The 24,619-nt window shown below is 46.5% G+C and overlaps 9 protein-coding genes and 2 non-coding genes across 11 annotated transcripts; 4 read left to right on the plus strand and 7 right to left on the minus strand.

Annotated features, from left to right (window-relative positions):
- The first annotated feature begins 738 nt into the window (after nucleotides 1-738).
- Nucleotides 739-3,206, plus strand: F4812DRAFT_145499 (putative GMC oxidoreductase). The gene is made up of 4 exons (XM_047929667.1): nucleotides 739-1,364; nucleotides 1,413-1,482; nucleotides 1,553-2,941; nucleotides 3,005-3,206. The coding sequence occupies exons 1-4, from the start codon at nucleotides 1,005-1,007 to the stop codon at nucleotides 3,049-3,051; spliced, it is 1,866 nt and encodes a 621-aa protein (XP_047787260.1). The 5' UTR covers nucleotides 739-1,004; the 3' UTR covers nucleotides 3,052-3,206.
- An 817-nt stretch (nucleotides 3,207-4,023) lies between these two features.
- Nucleotides 4,024-5,292, minus strand: F4812DRAFT_441058 (uncharacterized protein). Its single transcript, XM_047935200.1, has one exon. It carries the CDS (start codon nucleotides 5,032-5,034, stop codon nucleotides 4,627-4,629), a length of 408 nt encoding a protein of 135 aa, XP_047787261.1. The 5' UTR covers nucleotides 5,035-5,292; the 3' UTR covers nucleotides 4,024-4,626.
- Nucleotides 5,293-6,114: 822 nt separating this feature from the next.
- Nucleotides 6,115-7,553, minus strand: F4812DRAFT_441062 (uncharacterized protein). The gene has a single exon (XM_047935201.1). The coding sequence runs from the start codon at nucleotides 6,919-6,921 to the stop codon at nucleotides 6,421-6,423; it is 501 nt and encodes a 166-aa protein (XP_047787262.1). The 5' UTR covers nucleotides 6,922-7,553; the 3' UTR covers nucleotides 6,115-6,420.
- Nucleotides 7,552-7,648, minus strand: F4812DRAFT_t132. The gene has a single exon. It is a non-coding gene; the product is annotated as a tRNA-Ser (tRNA).
- Nucleotides 7,649-7,796: 148 nt separating this feature from the next.
- F4812DRAFT_145564 (DnaJ-domain-containing protein) lies at nucleotides 7,797-8,996 on the minus strand. The gene has a single exon (XM_047929669.1). The coding sequence runs from the start codon at nucleotides 8,695-8,697 to the stop codon at nucleotides 8,005-8,007; it is 693 nt and encodes a 230-aa protein (XP_047787263.1). The 5' UTR covers nucleotides 8,698-8,996; the 3' UTR covers nucleotides 7,797-8,004.
- F4812DRAFT_145559 (putative oxidoreductase) lies at nucleotides 8,914-10,884 on the minus strand. The gene is made up of 3 exons (XM_047929668.1): nucleotides 10,691-10,884; nucleotides 9,679-10,625; nucleotides 8,914-9,607 (listed from the first exon to the last, which is right to left on the minus strand). The coding sequence occupies exons 1-3, from the start codon at nucleotides 10,748-10,750 to the stop codon at nucleotides 9,130-9,132; spliced, it is 1,485 nt and encodes a 494-aa protein (XP_047787264.1). The 5' UTR covers nucleotides 10,751-10,884; the 3' UTR covers nucleotides 8,914-9,129.
- Nucleotides 10,885-11,491: 607 nt separating this feature from the next.
- F4812DRAFT_145620 (putative alpha/beta hydrolase) lies at nucleotides 11,492-13,159 on the minus strand. The gene is made up of 5 exons (XM_047929670.1): nucleotides 13,153-13,159; nucleotides 12,382-13,082; nucleotides 12,248-12,318; nucleotides 11,840-12,116; nucleotides 11,492-11,770 (listed from the first exon to the last, which is right to left on the minus strand). Exons 2-5 carry the CDS (start codon nucleotides 12,742-12,744, stop codon nucleotides 11,600-11,602), a joined length of 882 nt encoding a protein of 293 aa, XP_047787265.1. The 5' UTR covers nucleotides 12,745-13,082; nucleotides 13,153-13,159; the 3' UTR covers nucleotides 11,492-11,599.
- Nucleotides 13,160-14,206: 1,047 nt separating this feature from the next.
- On the minus strand, nucleotides 14,207-16,735 carry F4812DRAFT_462272 (Sec34-domain-containing protein; the record flags this gene model as incomplete). The annotated part of the gene is made up of 5 exons (XM_047938011.1): nucleotides 14,207-14,827; nucleotides 14,886-15,824; nucleotides 15,875-16,214; nucleotides 16,269-16,570; nucleotides 16,622-16,735. 5 exons carry the CDS (start codon nucleotides 16,733-16,735, stop codon nucleotides 14,207-14,209), a joined length of 2,316 nt encoding a protein of 771 aa, XP_047787266.1.
- Nucleotides 16,736-17,166: 431 nt separating this feature from the next.
- Nucleotides 17,167-17,271, plus strand: F4812DRAFT_t131. Its single transcript has one exon. It is a non-coding gene; the product is annotated as a tRNA-Ile (tRNA).
- A 3,588-nt stretch (nucleotides 17,272-20,859) lies between these two features.
- Nucleotides 20,860-21,745, plus strand: F4812DRAFT_462273 (NAD(P)-binding protein; the record flags this gene model as incomplete). Its single annotated transcript, XM_047938012.1, has 2 exons — nucleotides 20,860-21,309; nucleotides 21,437-21,745. The coding sequence occupies 2 exons, from the start codon at nucleotides 20,860-20,862 to the stop codon at nucleotides 21,743-21,745; spliced, it is 759 nt and encodes a 252-aa protein (XP_047787267.1).
- Nucleotides 21,746-22,286: 541 nt separating this feature from the next.
- Nucleotides 22,287-24,403, plus strand: F4812DRAFT_441084 (ATP-dependent RNA helicase mrh-4). Its single transcript, XM_047935202.1, has one exon. It carries the CDS (start codon nucleotides 22,373-22,375, stop codon nucleotides 24,230-24,232), a length of 1,860 nt encoding a protein of 619 aa, XP_047787268.1. The 5' UTR covers nucleotides 22,287-22,372; the 3' UTR covers nucleotides 24,233-24,403.
- The last annotated feature ends 216 nt before the right edge of the window (nucleotides 24,404-24,619 follow it).

The following is a 24,619-nucleotide window of genomic DNA, read 5'->3' on the forward strand; positions in this document are numbered from 1 at the left end:
AACTCGGTTTACCAAGTCGGTGCATGTAAGATAAAGAAATCCTTTCCGTGCTTAGTTTATGCATAGTCTATGCATGTAGGTGGCGCTTAAACGAAACCGATAGGTACCCAGTACGGCCTCGTATAGGCTGTCAAGTTTAGATACCCGGTATTGTATTGTACCTGATGTTGTACCTGGCACCTAGGTACATACAGGTCCCAGCTGCAGATATTTCTTTTACCGGTAGGGCCAGGGCTGAAAGGTCATCAGTAATAACTACATTTCAGCCCTGGAATTTGGCGATTCCGACTTCACCCCTCCCCCCACGCACCTAAGATCCTTCGCAGGGCTATTGCATGGCCTTGGCAGATTTTTGACATCACCGAGCATTACATAGTAGATAGCTCGGGAATATACCTTGTACGCTCTTCCGATACCTCGAAGACATCGCTTCTTTATCCCGCTCCATCCCGCTGGATCCCAATCGTCCATCTATAATAGGTATAAAACCTACCCATGGAACGGATCAGCTACGATCCTTGAATAACACACACAGTAAGTGTTAGACTCAACTAGCTTACATCAGTTGTGATTGTAAGCGAGATAACTTTCCAACAAGGCGCGGCTTCGGAGCCTCCTTTTGGACCGTTTTCTACTTCGATGCCTAGAATCAAACGATATAGCTGAGTATCATGCTGTTGACTAGAGCTCACCAGATTTGAATCCTTCCGAATAAAGGGATCCAGTCTAAGTTATGGCTGACTTTTCGGCAACCTCGATCACGGTCGCGGAGCGAACACCTGCGCCCGGTCATAGCTTATGAGTTATGGAGTATGAAGCATGGCTATGTTGTTCTGGGCTCTAATCTAAGCACGTCCTCAAAACATATAAAATAGGCTCAAGATGTCGATCTCATCGTGGAAATTTAGACACCAGTCTTGCCAGCAAGCCCTTCGAAGATCTTCGATTCCCTTACTTCGACTGCTTAACTTCTTGTATAGTCATTCGTTACATATTACCCCGCGATGGTTTGGGCAGCAACAACGGCATGTGCCGTAGTAGCTTTAGCTACTATCGCACAGGGCACACCTCTAGACAATCATATCCAAGCTCGTCGTCTATTGGGCTCTTCTTTTGGTATGCCAGGTGACGACGCCACTTACGACTACGTAGTGGTAGGAGGTGGAAACGCTGGTTTAGCTCTTGCTACGCGCCTCGTCGAACAGAAGGCTGGCACTGTCGCAGTTATCGAAGCTGGGTCGTTCTTCGAGATCGATAACAGCAACTTGAGTCAAATACCAGCCCAGGCTGGTGCGTTTGCTGGGAAAGGGGATCACGACTGGCAGCCGTTGATCGATTGGGGCTACATAACAGCTCCTCAAGTTGTAGGTTCCAATGATACGTTTTTGATATTCATTCCTAATGTGTCCTAGGGTGCGAACAATGATTCGATTCACTATGCTCGCGGTAAAGGTCTCGGTGGATGTTCATCGAGGAATTACAGTACGTATATTGAGTAACCTAACCTTATGCATTTAACTCGGTAATTTGTCTCTAATTCGATTTTTAACAGTGGTATATCATAGAGGAACTAAATCGTCTTATGATATGTGGGCCGACAAAGTAGGAGATGATAGCTACCAGTGGGACAGTTTCTTGCCATACTTTCAGAAGAGTGTCAATTTCACTCGTCCTAATATGGACCTGAGGTCTTCCAACTCAACGCCCGAGTACGATATAACCGCCTTCAGCACTGGCAACGGACCTCTTTCTGTGACCTTCGCCAACTATGCGCAAGCCTTTGGAACTTGGGCGCAGAAAGGTTTTGAACAGATCGGTCTCTCGGTAATCGACGGCTTCCAAACTGGTTCTCTCCTCGGTCAGTCGTACGGCATGTATACCATCAACCCTCAAACAGGAATAAGAGATTCGTCCGAAACCTCTTTCCTTCAAAAGGCTCTTAGCTACCCCGAATATACGGTTTACCAGTCAGCCATGGCGAAGAAGATTGTCTTTGACGGAACTAAGGCGACAGGTGTGCTTGTCGATACAGAAGGCTTCGAATATACCATTTCCGCGAGGAAAGAAGTTGTCGTCTCGGCCGGTGTTTTCGGCTCGCCTCAACTACTACAGGCTTCTGGAGTCGGCCCAGAAGATCTCCTTAAAGGCCTTGGCATTCCGGTTGTAGCTAATCGACCAGGTGTTGGGCAGAACATGCAGGATCACCTTTACTTCGGCGTAACTCATGCAGTCAACGCCCCTACACTTTCAAGTCTTTCCAATCCTGCATTCGCTGCTGCCGCTGCCGCCGAATTCAATGAAAATGGAGGTGGCATGTACTCCAACCCTACAACTGACGCTTTCGGATGGGAAAAGATCCCTGATCACCTACGCTCCAAAGTATCTAACAGCACTCTAAGCGTTTTGAATAGCTACCCTGATGATTGGCCTGAGCTTGAGTACGTTTCCCTCGCCGCTTATGTCGGCGATCAAGAGGACTCACGACATGGTTCCCCTACCGACGGCCGCAACTATGGCTCGCTGGTCGTTGCTCTCATCACACCGCAGTCGCGGGGCACTGTTAAGATCACCTCACCTGATACCAGCGTTCAACCGGAGATCAATCCTAATTTCCTTATTAACCGCGCCGATCAAGAAGTAGTAATTGCCGGTTTCAAGCGTGCCCGTGAATTCTGGGACACAGACCCCATGTCCAACTTCTCCATTGCACCGGAGGTTTACCCCGGGCTCGACATCAAGACAGACGACCAGATCCTAGAAGCCATTAAGACAAGCTATAATACCATCTATCACGGCTCATGCACTTGCGCGATGGGTCCGAAGGATGATGAGATGTCTGTCGTGGATAGCTCGGCAAAGGTCATTGGCGTCCAGAACCTGCGAGTTGTTGACGCATCCGCCTTTCCCCTCCTTCCTCCAGGCCACCCCATGGCAACTGTTTGTAAGTTTCACTGATCTACCTAGCATTAAGTGTCCTTGAAGCAGCGCTAACATTTTTTGCCAGATGCTCTCGCCGAAAAAATCGCTTGCGACATTTCGGGCAACTGTTAATAACAACAACATTCCAACTTAGTACATTGGACAATTGTATTACAAGTTCATTTGTGGTTTTCCTTCAATGTATATTTAGATAGAAACTTTAGATATTCACACTTAGAATGTTCAGACATTTGAATGTATTATAATAGATAACATTTTGGCTATAATTATTCGAAGTTATCATTGATTTCAGACAAGGTTGTTAGCCTTACCTGCATCCAAAGATACCCCCGTAACTCAGATATCCTTGCGAAGCATGCCACATTGTTGATTTCACATTTCCTTTATTATCGAATTTGAAGCTTTTCGTTAATTTCTAGTTATAATCTTCATAATATTACCTCATTATAGCATACGTGGGGGGTTCAGGTGCGGTAACACATCCTGCAAGGGGCATGCTGTATGACTGCATTCGCCACGTGCTAGAAGGCAGGTACCTGATCTAAGATACCATCACAGTGAGATTCTCACGCTTCACATAAGCATATGCAGTCATGCCGTGATGCTATTTTAATAATAGCTGAGATAAGAACAGAGAATGTATTGCAGGTAAGGTACCTGTCAGCTTGTATCTGACTAACAAAATTGCAACGTTGTAATCATTCTTACCTAAAATAAGATGCTCTTTTGGACTATGAAGTGGGTTGAGTATGAGATGGATAATATATTCCTAGAAGTCCTATCTGACAATGCAAATAACCAAAGATACTTAGGTACTTTGGTATGCGATCAACAGCAATGACAACACAATTATGAGAAGCCGTCATGTCCATCTTCTATTGAAAGCAAGCCGTAGGTGAGTTCGGTGGGGGTTAGCATCTCCTGTTACCAATAAATGTGAAGTCTCTTCATATCTTTAACATTGATTACCTACTTCTCCATTCAGGCATGGCTGCTCAGAATTCAAGCGTGGCTAATGGCCGTAATAATGAGTCTTCGCGTGAGGAACCGGATAATGGAACCAAGAACAGCGAGGAGAGCCGTCGTGACTCCCTCGGTATTCTCTCTGACGAGGAAACCTGGATCGAAAAGAACAAGAAAGTAAAACGAGTCGGCGAATAGTGCCAAACCAATTACACCGCCTATGCCGTAGCCCGTACGCGACGCTACTCATATATGCATCGGTGATGGGGTCTTTATACGGTGCCAACCGGTGCTAACTTGATACCTCTTCCGCGGTGTGAACCACCTACAGATCAACATTTCTACAGTAAAGGTATAGCATGGCTAATACAGAAAGAGGGAAAGGGACATCGCCGTTGCGAAACACCACGTGAGGCGCAAAGACTAAAGTATAAGAGGTATACTTTACAGTTGCCTTAGATTGGAACTATACGATTGCGAACATCTAGGATTCTAGCCTTTTGTTGACACCATAAAACTTTAGATATTATAATACCTATGTCCCAGGCAATCAGTCCTTTCATTTCCTCCGTCCTCAAAGCCCTGTAGGGCTTTAGACGGTTGGTGGCGCCGAGACGTCAACCACGACATTACGAATCTTAACTCCCTGGTTCGCAGTCCTCTACGAGCCGCTAAAGGCGCCGCCCGTCCACTCTAGCGCTCTGTCTTGGCCGTTCGGAAATCTCAGAAATATGATTGCTCACCGTGTTGCGCTCGTACAGAATAGAACCTCCACACCGCTTGAAGTGCGCCATGTGCTCGTCCATGTCCGCAATCGGCGTGAACATAGACCCTATGTCGCTCACCGCGGAGCCCGCGAAGGCCCTCAATAGCTCGGGCGCGTACTGGCCCTGCAACTCGACGGCCTTCGCGGAGGCGAGCGAGCGAGCCGCCGCTATACCCCCACAAGGCGTATCTGAACTTGTCCGCGCCGGCGGGCAAGAGCAAGAACTCGGAATTGCGGAATAAGGAGAGAGGGCACGGCACGGGTGCCGTCGAGCGTGGCGTGGCCGGCTTGGACGGTTGGGCCGAAGGCCCCGTGTAAGGACCTTCGAAGTCGGGGACGGCGACGAACCATCCGCGACTGAGCATTTTGTGGATTGTCTCGTGGCTAGAAGGGATGCCGTAGGGGTTCGCGGGCGCCGGTTGGAAGATATGGTAAGAGGGACCATAATCGACGTTTGGTATGTTATAGGGGATTTGGTAAGAGAGTAGGGCGTTGGATCTGGACGGCGATGTGAAGGGTTCCTTAGGAATGAGTAGGGACCTGAGGAACGACTTAATGGTTAGATATTTTCACAGATAACATTCATAGTTTCAATTGCACTTAATAAGAGAGCTGGGTAGGGCTAGGTACCTCTTACGTTACTGCCTATTTTGGTTGATACCGCGAGTCGGTAGTACGATATGGAATGTGAAAGGCCACATAGGCATTTTTATGCAGAGCCGGTCCATCTGAGACGGCGCGAAACCCGGAGCACAGTTCTAAGGGCGGAGGCTTCAAAGTCGGGCGGGGATGTATACCACGGATCCTGGTTCGAGCCCGTCTCAGGGACTAAGGCCGATAAAACCATATTGTAATTATGCTGTGGTAAACAAGACCTAGTAGTCTACCTGTCAGGAGAGTTTATATAGTCTGCAACACTAACGAATGATTGATTATTTATTATTCGCCCATGTTGCACGCATACAGATAGTGGTTCCGGAATTCACGGGCATGGATCTTCGGACCTAATAGCATCTAAATTAATAAGTAGGTAGTATTGGTACGGTGAGGGAATATGCCGCTTTTCGGATTTATTTATGTAAGAAAAGAATTGGAACCAGTGTATCAAACTCACTTATATCCTGGACCTCTTTCAACTGTCATCTTCTTTTTGAGGTAATCTTAGCATTACGTTGAGGAACATGTAGCCGGGAATGGCATCAATAGTTATAAATATCGTGTATTAAAGAGGACACTGGCTCTCATACGTCTCTAAACGATATCGTGTTTCTATGGGCTCAGCAAGGCTCACCACCCTGCTGTACGCGAAAGACTTAGTGGCATACGGAAGTGGGACTCCGGGCGGCAGCGGGGGCCCCGAGACGAAAGTGGATCCCGAGCCGATCTTCGTGACAGCCGAGTCGGGAGTGATTACCTTAGTATCTTAGGTAACCTCCTAGGTATTTAGGTACATCGGTATGCTATTTGACTTATAATTGCTCACGAAGTTGGTGTAAAAATGCGAAAGAATTCATCCAACGGCTCGACAACACAGGTTCCACCGTAATAACACGAGTTAAGATCAGGAGCTGAATATTCATGGATACCTAGCTAGGTAGGTAGTTTCTCGTGCCTAGGTCAATCTCATAGGCATCGCACAAATGCTTTATCTGGTATTATCCTACATGCCGTCATACCGTACTTTGAGGGATGACTTGATATGATATGATATCATCCGACACTGTAAAACGTAGAAGGCAAGACCTAGTCACCTAGACCTTAACGAACTCCCAGGCGGTACCCTCCCCCTTCGTAGTAACTAGTTTCTGGCCGTCTTCTGCGATCACCATCTTCAACATCCAATCCTTATAATAAGTACACAGAAGATAGCCACCATCAGGGTGTCTTTGGGCGCAAAAGTACTCGTGGGGTTGATGGTGCCTCACTTGGGCGATGAAGGTCCCAAGGCTGTCGTGGCCCATAAACATATTGTGTATAGGATCGCGGAACCCCAGCCAGCCGTTTTTCTCGACGCAGATCCAATGATAGCCGCCTTGGTCGCCTTTGTGCGGCTCTAGTCGGAGCTCTCCACGGACGATGGTAAGCTGCTTCCCCGACACAGGTTCGCGTATGATAAATGTCTGACCGGGCCACGGCACTGTTTCTGTACGGTGTATGGTCGGGGACGTGATGTTCAAGTTAGACATGTCATCTGTCACGGTCGAATTCGTTGGCGTTGCATCGCCGTCGACTGTTGAGCTAGATGTACTCATCCCGGTAGGACTGGACTCTAAAAGAAAGGCGCCAGGCGTAGCTATTTCTCGTATTTATTCCGAAACTGATTGTGATTGCGAGTTATGAGCTGTAGGGTTCGGAATTTGGGTTCTCCCAAGCCGCTTGGAGGAGGGGTAACCGGAGGTTGGCTCATTGAAAGAAACGCAAGGTCTGTGCCACTTGGGAGGCCTCGGTCATTGCGGCTGCATGCTGCAACCACAGGTCTCAGATTATCACTTATAACCTACATCACCGACATCAGCATAGCTTCCCGCAGCATAGAAGGTACCTAGGTACCTAGGTAAATACTTAATGTTTCGCGTTCAATTATGAGAATGAGTACCTAACCCATACGCAAACCTCACATTGCATTATCAAACAACAGCACAACTCCGCTTTAGCCATTCTGGAGAAAGATATTATCGCAAGCTTATGAAAGCCAATAACTAATAAATAGGTACGTACGTACGTACGTACTAAAGGGAGAAGTACCCGAAGTGTTAAAATTAAACGACCACGTAAAAAAAAAATATGAGAAGTAAATTCAATAGCTAAAAAAAAAAAAAAAAGCCCTATTTCATCTTTTAGGCCTCTAAGCATCGGGGAGGGCGCTAAAAAAAAAAGAATGTCGACACCTGTGTGATTCGAACACACGCCCCCGAAGGGAATGCCTTGTCTATGCCAAAGTATAGCAGGGCATCGCGTTAACCACTCCGCCAAAGTGCCTCAAACGCTGTTCTAAAGCGGGGTACTGAAATGACCTTGACGATTGTTAGTGTTAAGCTAGCTTATTAGTATTACCTTTTGATACGAGTCTAGTAAATCTAGTATCCATCAAGATTCCACAACTCGCAACTCAACTCTGCAGTTATTAGTGGACTCAACGGGAGGGTAATACTTTTCACGCCTATTAGCGCCATATCCTATTCACTCAAGGTGCCCGACTCAAGTTAGGTACGCTTATACCACTACTGAAATACTACACCTCAATGGCCCTAAAGGTTAGACCCTTAGGCATTTATTATATCCTGAGTCTATCTTACACTTCCGAAGGGTAAAATCAGCAACAAAACTACCTCTTATTAGTGAAAGCGCATACCAAGTGGCCTCCCCACATGCACAATAAACCACCCCGCGACAACCAAAACAGCAGCTTTAGTAGTCGCGCCGATACCCTTAACTGTTTGAACAAGCTTTTGTCTAGTGGTCATACTGGATTTTGCAACAGCGGTTTTCTCGTCTGCAATGACGTTTTTCTCTTTTGTAACGGTGTTTCTCTCTTTCGCTTCCTTCCGCTTCTCGGCCAGCTCTTCCCTTTTCCTGTCGAGCCATCTCTGGTTGCAGTCCGCGAAGCGGCCTATCCCCGAGCCGAGACTGAAGTCGTACATGCAGCGATCCTGGCTCGTAAGGGTCTTGTAAGCTTCCGTCACTCGCTGCACTTCTACGTTCGCTGCTTCTTCTTGCTTGCCCCCCTGGACCTTATCGGGATGGACCTGCTTCAACTTCTCGCGATAGGCCCTTCTTATAACCCCGTCTTCCGAAAATAAAGGGATTTCGAGGACTTCGTAGTAGTTAAGAGGATTCTGAGAAAGTCTCTCCAAGAGCACTCTTTGCGTGTTTGGAGGATTGCCTGTCAGGTTTTCGAACTCCTCCACGGGGACTACGTATAGCGTAAACCGGATAGCACAGAAGGAGAGGGCAGAGATTAATGTCAAGGTGACGATGAATCCTAGGAGGGTCTTGAAAATCCTCGTAGTTGGAAAGTCGCGATCCATTTTGTCAAAAGATGAGGCGCTTAGTTACTTCTTTTGAGGGACGTCAGCTAGTTGCTGAATATGGTCTAATAGGTACCTGGTCAAATGTTTTAAAGTTGAATATTCCGAACGTTCTGAAGCGACGTAAAAGTATTGAGACCCAAGGTATTATATATAGTCAGCGCATTTCATGATAAGAATCGTATGGCCGTAGGCAACTTTTTTATATTAGACGTGCGCGATTCTCTGCAGCTAATTCTTTGTTCCAGAACAATCAGATGGTTCAAATTGAAAGAATAAACCTATTCTCAAACTTTGAGCTGCTGCCTGTGAGGGTCAAAGAGCTAAGAATACCTGTATAGTCTTGTAGTGATTGCCAAACAAAGAGAGTTACCTCCTATGTTAGCTTTAGTCATAGGTCGTGGATATTATCTCGCACCTAGTAGACTTCAGCTAGAAAGGAATCTTGAAACCACCAGGAACTTGACGAGTGAAAACCCCCTTCGGATCCACGTCCCTCCTCACCCTCTTCAGTCTCCGCAAGCTTTCCTCGCCATAGCTAGAAACAGGATCCTGCCACCACGCCGCGTAGTTCGGGTAAATGAAGGGATCGTACGCGCCTAGCCTCTTCGCATCATCCTCGATCTTTCTAAATAGTTCGCGCGCAGCCCTCTCGACTTTCGGATCGTCAGCCTCGTTTCTCCAGAACACGGTCAGGACAGTTATTACGAGCGCATCCGTCCTATCCGCGAGCCCGAAAACGTTGGATGTGGCGGAGCGCGCGTAGATGGCTGGGGGCAGCGGCTCGAGAGAGATAGCCCAGACGACGCCACGGACGCTTTTGATGGCCTCGATGCTCTTGTTCCAATTTAAATAAACTGCGTTGAGCATTTTCAAAGTGGACTTGTGAGTTATCGTCACGAATAACTGGCTATTTGGTTTGTTAGCATGTTGCTTGGGGTCCTTGGTGGGTGATGGGTGTTCCGACACCCAGGTACATACCGTCTTCCATTTTTCGAGTACGAACCCTGTTCTATCGCCGCTTCTTCCATGGTACCGATGCGTCCTTTCTCGTCCATCGCAGATATTTTGCTCAAGGGGTTAAACACTGCTGGGTTCTCTTCGGCTTTCGTATATTCAATGTTGTTTAGGATAAAGGTTTTGCGACCACCAGCATACCCAAGGTTCGTAATCAACGACGCGTATTCGTCGTAGGACTCCGCCGAATTGATATCAACGAACGCTTTTAGCTGTTCATCAATGGTGTCGCTGGAAGCAAGAACTGCGCCTACCCATATAGGTCCTCGTTCAAAGGTCCGAAAGTCGATTCGGGTGACGACGCCAAAGTTGTTCGCACCGCCCCTGAGAGCGAAGAGAAGATCGGGGTTCTCATCTGCATTGGCATTTACGATAGACCCGTTAGCGAGCACGACTTCGAAGTTCGACACCGTGTCGCACGTCCAGCCGTATCGTGGGGAAAAGTAAGAAATCCCACCGCCCAAGGTGAGCCCGCCAACGCCGACTTGTGCTACGCGGCCGCCAGCAACCGATACGCCGAGGGGGCCAAGCTTCGAATATACGTCGCCCCAAGTAGCGCCCACTCCCACGGAGGCCGTCGACCTATCCTCGCTTACGTCGATAGTATTAAGAGAGCGTAAGTCGATCGTTACCCCGCCCTCGATATTTGCTGCGCCGACAATGCCCGCGTGGCCGCCAGATCGGATGGCGAATTGGCAACTAGCCTGTCGCTCATTATCGCCAAGTGACCCAGCTGTAGAGGATAGCGAGGAAACTGCAGTCGAGACGTCGTCGGCTGTAGTTGGTACGACGATACACAAAGGCTCAAGATAAGATTCTTGCTGGCTATGATACGAAGAAAGAGATGAACTGTATGCCTGGCTCTCAGGGAAGACGACCTTATCACCGAGTAGAGCCGACAATGCTAAGCACTACATTTCCAATCCTATTAGCCCTGGCCTTACTCATGTTTATGTTCAGAAGGGGCAATACTTACGCAAGGCCCTATGAAGCACTGCGGCTCTGCGAAGGGGGAGCTGAGAACGCATTGATCCATGCCTAATAGGTCAGGCGCGTGAATTGAAAATGAGCGGAGTATGGTGTTATGAAGTAAAAGGGGACCGCAGGACCTACGAGGATGTGATCGAATAAGGATGGAAATAAATGAGAGTAGAAACGTAGAAAGCTATGAGAAATACGTAACGCCACCAACCAAAAATAGCAAAATCAAGATTAATATTTATTAAATCTGTTCGATTAGAAGGTACCTACCTAAGCTTTACTTACCTACCTGGTACACAGCTCGTACAACGAAGACTTTTATTATGTACGTTAAGCAGGTACTACAGCTCCCATGTTTCCATCATGTCGCAGTGACTGGTAGTTGGTCAACTTCCAGCCATACGCATATGTTGTGGAATGGATGTATAAGGGACGAGACCTGACAACACCTAGGTATCTCATATGAGACTATCCCACTTTAGGACGTATCATTGCATGCTCTATTGCACGGGTTATTTCCTAGCGAGCCCAATTCCTTACGGTGATTCGTGCGTTTGGTACTATTGAACGTTGCCTTGCGTCAGCGGCTCAATATTAACAGGGCCATCGGCTTTGGGGGAGACTGGTGGTCGAATCATGATCTAGACCTAGCCAAGAAGCAATATGTTCAACGGTTTTGGCTTCAATAAGCACTTTCACTTGTATTTCATAATAAGGAGTTGAGCATCCGAATATATCATGTTCCCCTATTGAATCTCGTATTGAGTAGCCTGCCAGTTTTTCCCTCCTGAGAAACCCGTACCTACCTGTCACAGCAATACCTTTCTAGACCAACTGACTCGATTATAAATGAAAGTCTTAGTATACATCAAGCTCGCATTTTCCAGTAACCTGGGCAGTTAACCTAGGCTTTCGAAGTCATGGCCAGAATGGCTTCCTCGACCTCCTTAGGATTTGTCGCACTTAAGAAGTGAGAGCCGCCCTCTATTATATCAAACTGGACGTCGCTCGAACCAGTGAATAGTTTGGAATGCTCCTCCGCCACGGCAGTCGTGTAGACCGTGTCGGCCGATCCCTATAATGTCTCAGTAACAATTATCCCTTAAAGCCGGAGCCCATTAGGCGGTGAGGTGGTAGAACGTACGTGTAGCCAATGAACGGGGCACTTGATATCGTCTATTCTAAGTAGCAGACTGTCTCTAGACGCCAGGCAGATAACAGCCATACGTAGTCTCTGGCGTCCGTCATTCCCCGAGTAGATGCGACGAAGGGCTCCGCTCCAAAATTCGAGGAGTTGAGGGGTGGCCGCGGATCCGAAGCCTTGTCCCATCACAGCTTGGATCCATTCATCACCGACAATGAAGTCTGGGTTAGGGTTACGCCACGACTCAAGGATCGGCTGTAGGAATGAGACTGGATCCCTATGGTAATGGACAATACTCGTTAGTAACTCGCCTTGTTCATCATACCTAATCGACTTTCATTTAAAAAGGGTGAGTGTACCCTGGAATTACCGAGGGAAAAGATAGTTGAAGATAAACGTCTAACTTACCAACAGCCCTTCTCGCGGGTCTCGCTAGTTTCAGCGTCCATCGAAGTGCCAAGAGGAATGAGACCCAGGATCTATTTTTTGTGAGCCAAGACGATCCAACTGTTTAAGTCATATCTACATTGGAGTTTAATCACCTTCTCCGGCGCCAGTAATGCCATCTTCACAACAATCCAACCACCCTGGCTGGTTCCAAGGGCATAGGCTTTCTTCACACCCAAAGCTTCAAGAGCCTGCAACGCGGCGAGGGCAGTGTCCCAGTAATTAAAGTGTTCCGTCGCGCATGTTGTTGCGCCATGCCCAAGCGGCTCGATGGCCACCAAGTTCACAACATTTGCCAATGTTTTGCTTTCGAACAAGGGACGATAGAACTCGACCGAAGTGCACAAAGAGTTTATAAGCACCCATGTTGGCTTTGACAGATCCAATTTGTCGTTCGAAATGGCATACCCAACCTGGGCTGCCAAATGTGCAACTTGTACGGTCTGTTTCGCGGCCATGATGTCACTTCCTTTAGGCTAGATAAGTAATATAATATGCGCAACCGTGAGTAGGGCTGTGGAAAGGTTTAAATCCGGTTCCCTTCGACTTTAAATACGACTTGCGGTTCAAAGAGCTCCGGTTTGCTTAGTTCCTCCACTCCCTGTAGTGTAAGGATATCGATATCCCTTTGATCGTCCACAACGATGGTGCGGTACACTCGGTCACTACCTATACCACATCGGGATAGCTACGAAACTAATGAGGGTAAGAGCCCGAATGAAGCTTTTAGTTGGTTGGTGGAGCTATTGGGCTTTGGGGTGTTGATGTTCGGGTTACCTATTCTTTGACTGCCTACCTACTTAACATTAGGTTAGGTACACATTTCGCCTACGTTACGTCAAGGACTCAAGGGGAGTTTGGAGTACTATACGACTACATAGTATGAGCAAACATATCCTTCATATGCGGTACCCCCCTTATCCCCTTATCTCTCGAGGCCCCAAACAGGGGTCGGTAAGTAGCGCTTCATAGACCAACTACTGTAAGTTTTGTCCATTTTTGCCCAATTGGCATTTTAAGACTGTTAGCTGATTTGAACCGGTCCATCTAAATAGTACTACAACGCGCTACGTACCTCATAACCACCTAAACGCATTGTACCAAGATAAACATAACGGTTGGTAGCGAGATTTTGCTTTACGATTCTGTTTACTGGCCCTCTGTTTGAGCCCTCGAGAGATACACTAGGCCAAATGCGTATTGTTTTTCATTGAATAAGTTGGATCACGGGGAAGAATTCAGTCTTGCCAACACTCCACACCTAGGTACCTACCTAAGGTAAGGAGGAATAGGTAAGGTATTCGATTGTCTCTTTGTGCTTACCAACATCTTCGTTTCGCCTTGTCAGGTGCGCTTTATGAATAGAAGTTGCTTCCAACAACACGACATTAGGTAGGGAGCTATGGTACCTTATCCCTCTTCTGTCCTTATAACGGAGCAACCGCAAGTAACGTATTGTCCTAGGAAATGCGGATTTATTCGATCGAAACCACATAGGCTTAGGTAAGAAGCCTACCCGAGTAAGGGAGGCTGCCCCAGATTCTAAGGGCCGCCTAGGTACTTTGACAATTACGTGGTTGTCGTAGGCTTGGTGTAATTATTGCGTTCATCTTACTATTTCAAGATACGCCTACTATTGACCGCTCAATCTGTCGAAGTACGATTTTCTATAGAATCCTTAATCTTCACGCTTTCGCGAAGCTCAAGGCTTAAGACAGAAAGATTAACAAGTGATACGGCGTCGGCGTTGATATCATCAGCATATCGGTCCTCTAAAAACCTTTGATCGAAGTTCGGTGTCATAGCTCGATTTTTTATATATCTCTCCTGGAGCGGACTCAATGAAAACAACCAGTGACAGAGGCCGTCGTCGGTGAGGCTCTTTTCTATTAAATAGATCGGAATGGATAGCCGTCCTTCCTATCGCCCACCTTTTTCTGCCTTGAGCTCTTTCTGGGCCTGTGCATTTATTTGGATGGCCTCCTGTAACTTCGCTATAACTTCGGGTTGGCCACCAAATGCGGCCAAAAGCTTTTCATCAAGTTCCTTCTCTGTGGCTTCTAGACTTGAAGTACCACGCTTGCCGCTCCTAGCCGCGTTTATCAATGTTCCCCACCGTTGCGTAAACGCGTAGATGCTCTGCCTTAGCAGTTCGTCCAACTTCTCGTTTGCATCTTGTTCGGGTTGCGCCTGGGCTTTTGCCGGTGCGGCCTTGACGTTCGCAGCAGGGGAGGCACTAGCTGCAGATGACCACAGGCCGAGCGACAGTGAACCACCGAGAATACCTCTGAAGAGGCCCAGCCAGTTTTGAGGGCTGAGAGCATCCCATATTTGACCAAAGTGCTGCATCGCTGCTGGATGAGACCTCACATCGCCTAGCTCGAGTGAGACTAGTCCATTCTTGAGAATAAGCAGATTTTTGATCATGAACAAATCTGGATCAGGCTCTGGGTTGGCCGCCTTGTTAGACTTCAAACGGGATTCGGCACGCTGCATAGCAAGGATAGTCTCATGAATTATCCGAAAGGCAACCGGGCTTGACTAAAGCAAATAGATCAGTTTTCAAGTACGTCGAAAGTAAGACAATGATGCTACTCACACTTCGCTCCTTCGGCATAGCTTGATCATACATGGCTAAAAGCTCAAGGGCTCTTTTCGTAATTGGATGCACATTAGAAGATGCAACGCCATTCTCCACGGGCGTAATCTTGAGAGATTCTTGGGGGATGGGGGCTTTCGAGATAGATTTTGTAACCTCGGCGTCGAATGCAGTGTCTGCCAAGGGCCAGAGATGTTCAATGAGTAGTCGGGCGGTGATGTCATGGCAGTGAATAGAATATCGAGTTTCCTCTTCATCGTACTCCAGTAAAAGGTACTCATTCGTAATCCAGCCCAGAAGATTACAAAGCGTTTGGAGCTCACTTGTCTGCAAAACAGATTGCAACATTGTTGCGATCGGGGCAATGTTTGCAGCGTTGACCAAGGCTTTTTGTTGCGACTTCAAGGTTACGTAGGCGGACTGGGGGTCCACGCTGTACTGTGGCTCTATAAAGAATACCTTACCGAAGAGGGTTGCTTCATCGTATGACCGTTCATAACATTGTTTGATAAAGTTACGGCAGGCGGTTTCTGCATTGACTTCCTTGACCTCTTTCTTGAAAACCTCGAGGTCATGTTGAGTCATGGGACGGAGATCGCGGTCTCTCACATCGGCATAAGATGAAAACATGTTGACAGCAGTGTTGGAGTAATAGTCGAAGCTCTGCCCGGGAGTTGGATTTCCCAGCTGATCATAACAACTACGGATAACGTGTTGAGCATTCGTTATTAGACCATCTGCCTCAAGCAACATCTCTTCGAATCGGCCATATGCAAGCGCATGCCTAGCTGATTCCGATTGTGTAGCAGCAATCTGCTTGGATATTTCTGACGAAATCCGGTCAAGATGTCCCACGAAGCCGACTTCGAGCAGGTGGAGAGCTTTGGTGAGTAGAGACTGATATCTGGCCAGATAGGACTCAGCATCCCGATAGTCAGGCTAAGACAGGTCAGTTGAAAGCGCATAACAAAGTTCATGTAGCGACTGACGTGCTCTATCATAAATCCTATGCATGCGTCCAGATTCGTTAGGATTTCGCCAAAACTTTCATGATTCACCAGGCGGCTGGCGCCAGGAGCATTCAACCTTCTCGTAACACCATCTAGATATGCGTAATAATGTAAGTCAGTTCCAACTTCGTCTGCAAGCTTCTGTAGTCTCCTTTCCTCTGATAAAAGATCGTCGCACTGAGCCTGGAAAGAGGATGTCTGCGACTCTACGGCGCGAAATGAGTCGGCCAAAGACGTTAGCAGGTCCAAAGCGCTATTTGTATTGCCAATAAGTGCTTCTAGGTGGCGCTCTGTCATTTCTAGTTGGTCCTGATAAAGCCTGTCTTCCTGTTAGCAACCAAATCGTCACCCTTTTCAACGCGCTTCTCCGTACAAATATTCCTGCTGGCTAGCCTCAATCAATTCGTCATCAGATGAACTCAACCGAGGTTGTTCTCGATCTCGAGAAAACGTGTCAATCCTCTCAACCATCAATGCTTCTAAGCCCCTCTCCTTAGCCTTCTTGCGCTTCTTCTTTGCTGCTGCATCCTTCGAGAGCTGCGCGCGAACGACATGGTAGAAATCAGAATAGGACTTTGCTCTTCGGCTTAAGGTTGCTTCGGGAGGTTCAATTATGGTCTCGGCTTCTTCGAACAATGATTCCAGCGGTTGCACGGTATCGGGCTGCTTGCTTCCCTTGACAAAATGTTAGTATCGCATCGGGAAGACGGGACTGGGACTACTGACATTGGGCTGTTGGAGTAGGGATTCTCTTCTCCTGTGTCCTGAGGCTTGTGGGATAGAAGGGTTCCTTTTATGGGTATGGTCTGGTACAAAATTGTACCATGAGTCTTCGTACATGTTTTAAGGTGTGGGAATGTGAGATGAGAATGTAAGATTGTAAGAATCTGGGCAATGAGATATGCTTCTGATCATGGAGTTTCTACAATGTAAACCGTACAATTAGAGGTACGTACCTAACCAGGTACCGACCTACCTGTAACTCACTTTAGGTAAGCATAGGTACCTAGGTACCTAACCTACAATAGGTACATAGATAGGTACCTTAAGTACTTAGGTACCTTGCTTCTAACGACCTAGCGTGTCGATAGCGTGGATCCACCTTAGAATTCGGATGGCCTCATGTATTAAGTAGGTGGATCTCAGTCCTAACAACTCCCACACAACCCACAACCCACGCACACATCTATATTAACAAAAAATAAACCCAGTCTTTCAACAACCACCACTAGAGCCTATCACAGCTCAAAATGGGTCAACCAAAATAGCCTGGTCCCATAGCTCAGTTGGTTAGAGCGTCGTACTAATACTGATCGTGATCCGACGATAGTATCTAGTCCATGCGAAGGCCGGCGGTTCGAGCCCGCCTGGGACCATTGATTATCTTTTTGGACTTCCAAATTGATTTATTTCTTGACGTTTATGTCACCTATTTTTTGATTCATCAATTTCTCTGATCTGTGGTTCTCCTACTGATGGACAGAACCTTACTGTCCGGTATCCTCAGGCAATAAGTTCGCTACAGGTACTACGTAATATAACAAGACGTTTTCAATCTTCAGTTTTCAGCGCACAATTTTTCATTCAATGGTAGGTAGATGCTTAGACGAGCACTGCATTCTCTAAGAGACAGTTGAATATAGGGCACGGACCATATGTATGATCTAAACCATATGGTGGTGGCTTACCTGTCGAACTGAAGTTTTAATGAGCTTTTGCCCATGGTGATCAGTAAGCCACCACCATATATAGTTTAGATCATACATATGGTCCGTGCCCTATATTCAACTGTTTCTTAGAGAATGCCGTCTCTGTTAGATTAATTAAATCACCTAGCCTTATACACCCTCCTAACGTCCCTTATTATCCAAGTCGCCATTTTCAAACTTTGTTTTATAAACTCTGCCTACACGCGGCTATAACAGCAAGTAGTTTATTTAGGCTGGTTGACACCTGATATACCTAATGTAAGGTATATACTTCCACCATCAGTGGACCATGTACAGTAGCCTTTAGAACATCATCAACAACAATTCCAACGATTCTTCTGACACTGGTAGATGTCAGGGATACGAGGGTATGTGGATATAACAGGGGTCTATTGTTTGTATAAAGGGTAGCCAGCCCCTTCGAGGGAGGTTAGAAGGGCAGGTGTTACTAGATCTCTACAATATATAACATCCATTAAGGGCATAGTTTGAAAGTGCTTAGATATTAGTGAATTTGAACTCCTACTGAAATCATGTTAATTCAATGGCCTAAAGTGTATGTCGGCATTTCATACCGCGGTCAATCATCTATTAGATCTAAAACATTTCTATGTCTCGTCGAGTTACTGACCTTTAAAGCTACTTCCTATCAGAGATCAGATGTGAGAGATAGGAGACAACGATGTTTTTATACATATAACTCTGGTTCCCAAAGCTACCTAACGTTAGTCAGAGTTCCTCGCCGTTCTGCGAGGTTGTTTACCTCCCTCCGGGTCTACCTCGTGACATTACCGAGAAAGCTATAGGTTTGATAGTTATGCCAAGTCGTCGCTAACATCTATCCTAAATCCATTCGAAAGCTACATTTTTTTCGATTACTCTTTTTGAGGAGGGTTGTATCAGTTACCGAGTGCTAGGAACAGCTGTGGAATCCTAGAGATAGCAATAATAGGTAGGTAGGTAGTAGTTGCTACCCTTTCTTTCTTCTTCCCCCTCTCTCTATTTTCTCCATTTCTAATCCTGGTTCCAATTTATATTACTATCCTTCCTTACTTCCTCCCTTGCTATCCTTGGCTCTTCCGCTATAATTCTATCATTTATGCTCTTAATTAGCAATCAGTGAACCCTTTCTCATCTCAATATAGTTACCCTTGAAAACAATACCACGAAGGCAAGCCTTAGGCAAGTAGGCGTCTTCTCAGGAGTCTCACTTGAGACTCCTTGAGAACAAAGGAGATGTTTGTATATAGCTTTAGCTTCAAAAGCTATCCTAGTTAGAGTTGTTTCCCTTACGTAATGCTCTACGATGTAACACCTCTTGTAAGTGCGATGAATACATCGGTTGCTTACCTGGGTAGGTAGGTAGTTATCTACCTGTGTTGGGAGCTCAGGTTCCAACTCCATAACCCTACAGTTATCCCTGCTGGATTTTAAATAGATTATTGTCTTATTCTTCGTAAATACGGGTTCTAATACCATAATGCTTTCCAATTTTCCTATGACCTTAAGTGCGAGAAGAGCATAGGTATATTGTTCCTTGAATCTAATTCGTTGAGTTTTGTTTTATTATTTTTAAGTCCGTATAAGTGGAGTATGTGACCTTGTCCCTCCCGCATTTAAGGACATACCGCTGAAGCTATTTTTATCAAAGTCCCTACTAATGGTAGACTGTCCAGCCGCTAATTCTGTCATGCTGTTTGCGTGTTGTGATGATAAATGCTTTGACAGTCTGCTCCTGGAGACTACTGCGAAATTAGACATGCACGACCATATCCATGCTTCTCCATATGTTTGCTATTTACGTCTAATTACTTTAGGTACCCGTGTACTTGACCATTCTTCTATCGAACCAACGTTTCAAGTTAATTTCTCGCGCAAAGTTATACCTGGGATGTATTTGAGAAATAAATGCCCAATATACCCCAAGTGATAACTACATGCTTGACATAGTAACTGCAGTAACTACCTAGTTGCAAGACATGAGCTAAACGTTTATATCTCTATTCCTAAACAAGCATACTTGGTTGGTACCTTTTTGATTTGCTGTCGTGTGGGGATATATGATAAGCACTTGAAAGCTGGGACATGGATGCATGAAATCAGTACCTAATAAGACCCTTACATACCTACCTAACGTATGTACACAATAATGACTGAGGGTAGAACAACTTTTAGCACCTTACCACTAGTAACTGCAATCAACGGAGTTAGGTTACATCGTAGCAGACACGGACCTCGCGTGCTCAACTAAATAATACTTATAATATGATACCATTTACAGTCTTTCTTCAGTTCTTTTTATTTATTTATTTTTTTTTAAAAAAAAATCTATATAGACACTTGAACAGTTCAATCGGGCTGTGTTGTTAGTACTTTGTCCAAGTAGCGTATAATTACTTGAGGTACGTAATGAATAGCAATTCTTTAGATGTCCGCAAAAGTAGAGTTGTAGAGTTGATATTGGAGTACTCGTTAATCTAAAAAGAGTATAGATTGGTTTGGATCTGCTCAACCACGTGGCTTATTACCGCTCCTTTGGCTCTCTTTGACCTCTTCATGCATTGATTCCTTCGGCATCCTGTAAACCTATCCAATCGTGCCAATGATTAGTACTGATTCCCAACTGACATGACTATTTGGTTCTACCCAGGTAACTATTGTACATAGTAAAGTCCTCACCGTCGATCGACGCTATCGTCCAGGAACCTTGTTACCCCTGAAAGTTCCACTCGTTAAGGATTGTTTACCCCGGTCACCTCGTGGGAACCAGGAAAAATTCCAAAGCGGTGAACTACGCCATTACCCCAACATGGTCACGACCTACCTTAATACTACTATGTAAATACACAAGAGCCACGGTCGTTTTAATTCGAGTTGATAGTGCGTATGTTATTAACTTGGCTTTGTGGACTTCGGTAAATTTCCGACGTCATTGAATTCTCATTGGCTATCGGGTGAGCCAGTCGATGCTCGGGTAGAGATTTAGCAAGTACTCGACGGTCCGTCCCAACACGCGGAAGAGCTATATGTCCTTATTGAGTGCTAGCATGTAACAAAAACAGCGCATTCTGCATTAGTCGGTAAGCCCTTGACGCGCAAGTCGATCCGATCTCAGGAGGCGATGTCGACTATAAGAAGCCGAGAGGCGGACGGAGGGAGGGACGGATTTGCTACTGGCAAGAATTAAAACGAATCAAAACTACGAACAACGCCTATCAATAACAACTTTATTTCTATCAAAACATACCCGGAATAATGGCGTCAACTGTCGTGTTAATTAGCGGCGCAAACCGAGGTTTAGGCAAAGGACTCCTCGAGCTCTATCTCGCTAAGCCAAACCACATCGTCATCGCTGCGAACCGCAATCCAGATCACCCTACGTCGAAAGCTCTTGCCCAACTACCTAAAGGGGAAGATAGTCGCCTCATCGTCATCAAGGTTGACGCATCGGTCGAATCCGATGCTTCCGAGGGTATCAAACAGTTAATCGCACAGGGCATCGATCATATAGACATTGCCATTGCCAACGCCGGTGTCTTGTATTGCGTGCCTAAGGTCTCGGAAGTGAAGACGGAGGAATTACAAGGACACCTCACGCCCAATGTCTTCGGCGTGGTATGGCTATTCCAGGCTGCACTTCCGCTCCTCAAGAATTCGACAAATCCCAAGTGGATAACCCTGGGCTCTGTCGGCGGAAAGATAGTGGTAAGTCAATAATACGCCCGGATAATCTGTTTGAGAGTGTTAACTAACGTAACTTGTTGTGTGATAGTGAGTACCTAACCTAACATACCTTTTCCCCCTCTCCCATAGCATTGTCAACTAACTGTAGCCAAGGGATCAACCCGATGTTCCCCACGCCGCGTATGGACCGTCCAAGGTTGCGGCACACTGGATAACCAAGCGGATAGATAAGGAAGAAGACTGGCTCACGGCCTTCGTGCTTAGTCCCGGTTTAGCAGACACCGACATGGCGCGGGTAGCTCTCAAGGGCCTGTCATCGGTTAAGGACAAGATTCCGGTGCAACTCGTACCGGTGGAGGAATCATGCAAGGGGATGGTGAAGGTGATTGATGTAGCCACGAAAGCCACACACGGGGGACGGTTCATGACTTATACGGGAGATGAAGATACGTGGTAAGGGCTTTCTGTTGCGGAAGCGCAACGTACCTGATTGTATCTGTATAGTGTTATGGGACTAGTATTATAGGACTAGTGCTATAGAACTAATGTTGTAGGACATCGACATATATGTTTGGTACCTACATCCTATACTGCAATAGGAAAGGCGACAAGTATGAATGAACACAGATATATAATTCAACATATTATTAGAGGACTTGTCGTACGTGAGAATTAATAGGTACCTTGTATGTACCTTAGGTAATATTTGATGTAACGTAAGCCGGGCCGCTTGCATTATCTGAGGTAGGACGACATGTGCATGCCTCCTATCAAGATGTAGGTACCTAACCTTAAGTTAGGTCCAAGTCTACACGTCCGCACGTATCCACGTACCTTTTCCAAGTACCTAATGGCTAAGTAGGCAGGTACCTTCTAGAGGTACCTACAGGTAGAGTTGCTATTTCTGGAAGGAGGGGCGACCGTTAGTTATCGATAATCGATAAGATCATAGTAAAAGTCCCCCGCCAAAAAAATAATAATTAAATTTTAAAGGAAAGCAAAAGAGAAAAAGCTCAACTAAGTTTCCGCGAATTCGGCGCGATAGAAAACCGGATAGACAACTGAGTTCAACTGCGTTCTCACCATGCGCCCCTTTCTCTCGGCGCCCATATGCCCCTCATGCTTATTTATAGCAAACAACCTGAGAGTTTCCCAAAGCGCCTATCGACCATGGGTGGCGTCGCAACGGTTCTTCTCCGGTCGAGGGAGAGCTGGTTCGAGGAGCAGTCCTTCAAGAATGGTCTTATCCGATCGTGTCGCAGATCATCCAAGAAGAGATACGGAAGGACGTGAAAGTAGAAGGCCACCTAATAGATCAGCCGGACCGTTTGGTGGCATGAATCAAACCTACGCTCGTATACCGGAACGTACATCCGGGAAGACTTCTCGATATGCTGAAGCCAGAGGCGGCAAAGACAAGAGAGACGATAAAAACGATGTGCGACGAACGAAAGCTATGAAGATGCAGAGTGCCCTAGCGACAATTCCTTATGGATACAGATCGAGGACGAAAGAGAGTGTAGCCGAGTTAGATTCATTCGACCAATTCAACTTACTGCCCTCGATTAAGGAAGCCATGTCTAATGACGTGCTAAAAGGCATGGTCGATATCAAGCCAACTCCTATCCAACGACTCGCCATTCCCGCACTATTAGGTCAGGATACCGGTCGACGATCCTCTCGAATAAGAGACAACAATAGCCATGGGAGACAGGAGTTTCTACTAGCAGCTGAGACGGGCTCGGGCAAAACCCTAGCTTACCTGTTACCTGCGATTGATGCCCTTAAAAGGGCCGAAGCCGCTGATCCTGCTATCGCGGCTTACCGAGAATATTTCAACAGACAGATGGCGGCAATGAAGGAACCAGGATACACAGGGCCCCGGGAGTTTGATCCTCACCCAACTTCTGCGCGGCCGAAGGTAGTTGTACTAGTACCAACAGCTGAACTAGTCGACCAAGTAGGTCGTGTCGCGAAATCCTTGTCACATATCGTCAAGTTCAGGGCCAATCTTTTCTCTGCCAACATCTCCGCAAAGGTTATCAATTTGAACATGTACTCGCCTACGGGTATCGATCTAGTTGTGGCAACACCTCATTTACTGTCATCGATGGCAGACTCAGATCCCAACATTTTATCCAGGGTTTCCCACTTAATAGTCGATGAGGCCGACTCGCTATTCGACCGCAGTTTCTCACCTGTGACGACGGCCATATTAGACCGTGCGCTGCCGTCGATGAAGCAGCTCATCCTCTGTTCTGCTACTATTCCTAAACGACTCGATTCTTACCTAGCTTCCGAATTCCCAAATATGACTCGTCTTACTACGCCAAACCTTCACGCCATCCCTCGACGCGTGCAGCTGGGAGTCATTGACGTTTCTAAGGACCCTTACCGCAACAACAAAGATCTTGCTTGTGCGGATGCAATCTGGTCCATAGGGAAAGATGCTGCTCGCCACGACAGCTACGAACCAGGAGAAGTCGACGTCAAGCGTATCATGGTGTTCGTCAACGAGCGCGAAAAAACCCAAGAAGTTGCCAACTTCCTCGTCTCCAAGGGTATCGACGCCGTCGCGCTACATCGGGACACCTCGGAACAGCGCCAGTCCGAGATGTTGGACACTTTCACGACTACTGCTCCGTTGAAAGCCTCTCTAGCAGCATCCGCCATACCAGCCCCCGGAAAGGGACGAAGGGTCTTACCCAATACCAAGGTCATTGTGGCCACAGATTTGGCCTCGAGGGGTATAGATACCCTAGCGGTTCGACATGTAATATTATACGACGTGCCTCACAGCACCATCGATTTCATTCATCGTCTGGGACGTGCCGGTCGCATGGGTAGGAGAGGAAGAGGTGTTGTATTGGTCGGTAAGGACGACCGGCGAGATATCGTGGCTGAGGTCAGGGAGAGCATGTTCATGGGTCAAGCGCTTATTTAGAGCGAGTATCTTGTATGTCTATCGAGTCTATGATAATGTATACCTAGCTAGCATAAAATGTGTATATAAGTGTAGTAATTTGAAATACCCCTGTGAAATTCTGTTACCCGGTTTTGTATTTAGCTTTATGCGTTAAATAGAGGCTCATAACGTTAAGAATAAACAAATTCCTTCATAGAGGTAAACCTTACCAAAATCATCGAATCTATACAGAGTACTACCCCCTACCTACCTACCTCCTACTATCATGTGTTATGTCCACCTCTTCGCGTTGTGCATTAACTATTGTCGCGAGGTGGTGTGTTTATCTGATAAGGAGATTCTCACCCCCCTTTTCAATAGGAGGAACATGGATTATAAAAAATCAATCTTCAGTTATTGCTCTAC

The sequence above is a fragment of the Daldinia caldariorum genome (assembly GCF_022478825.1).
Source record: "Daldinia caldariorum strain CBS 122874 unplaced genomic scaffold F4812scaffold_17, whole genome shotgun sequence".
Lineage (NCBI taxonomy): Eukaryota > Fungi > Ascomycota > Sordariomycetes > Xylariales > Hypoxylaceae > Daldinia > Daldinia caldariorum.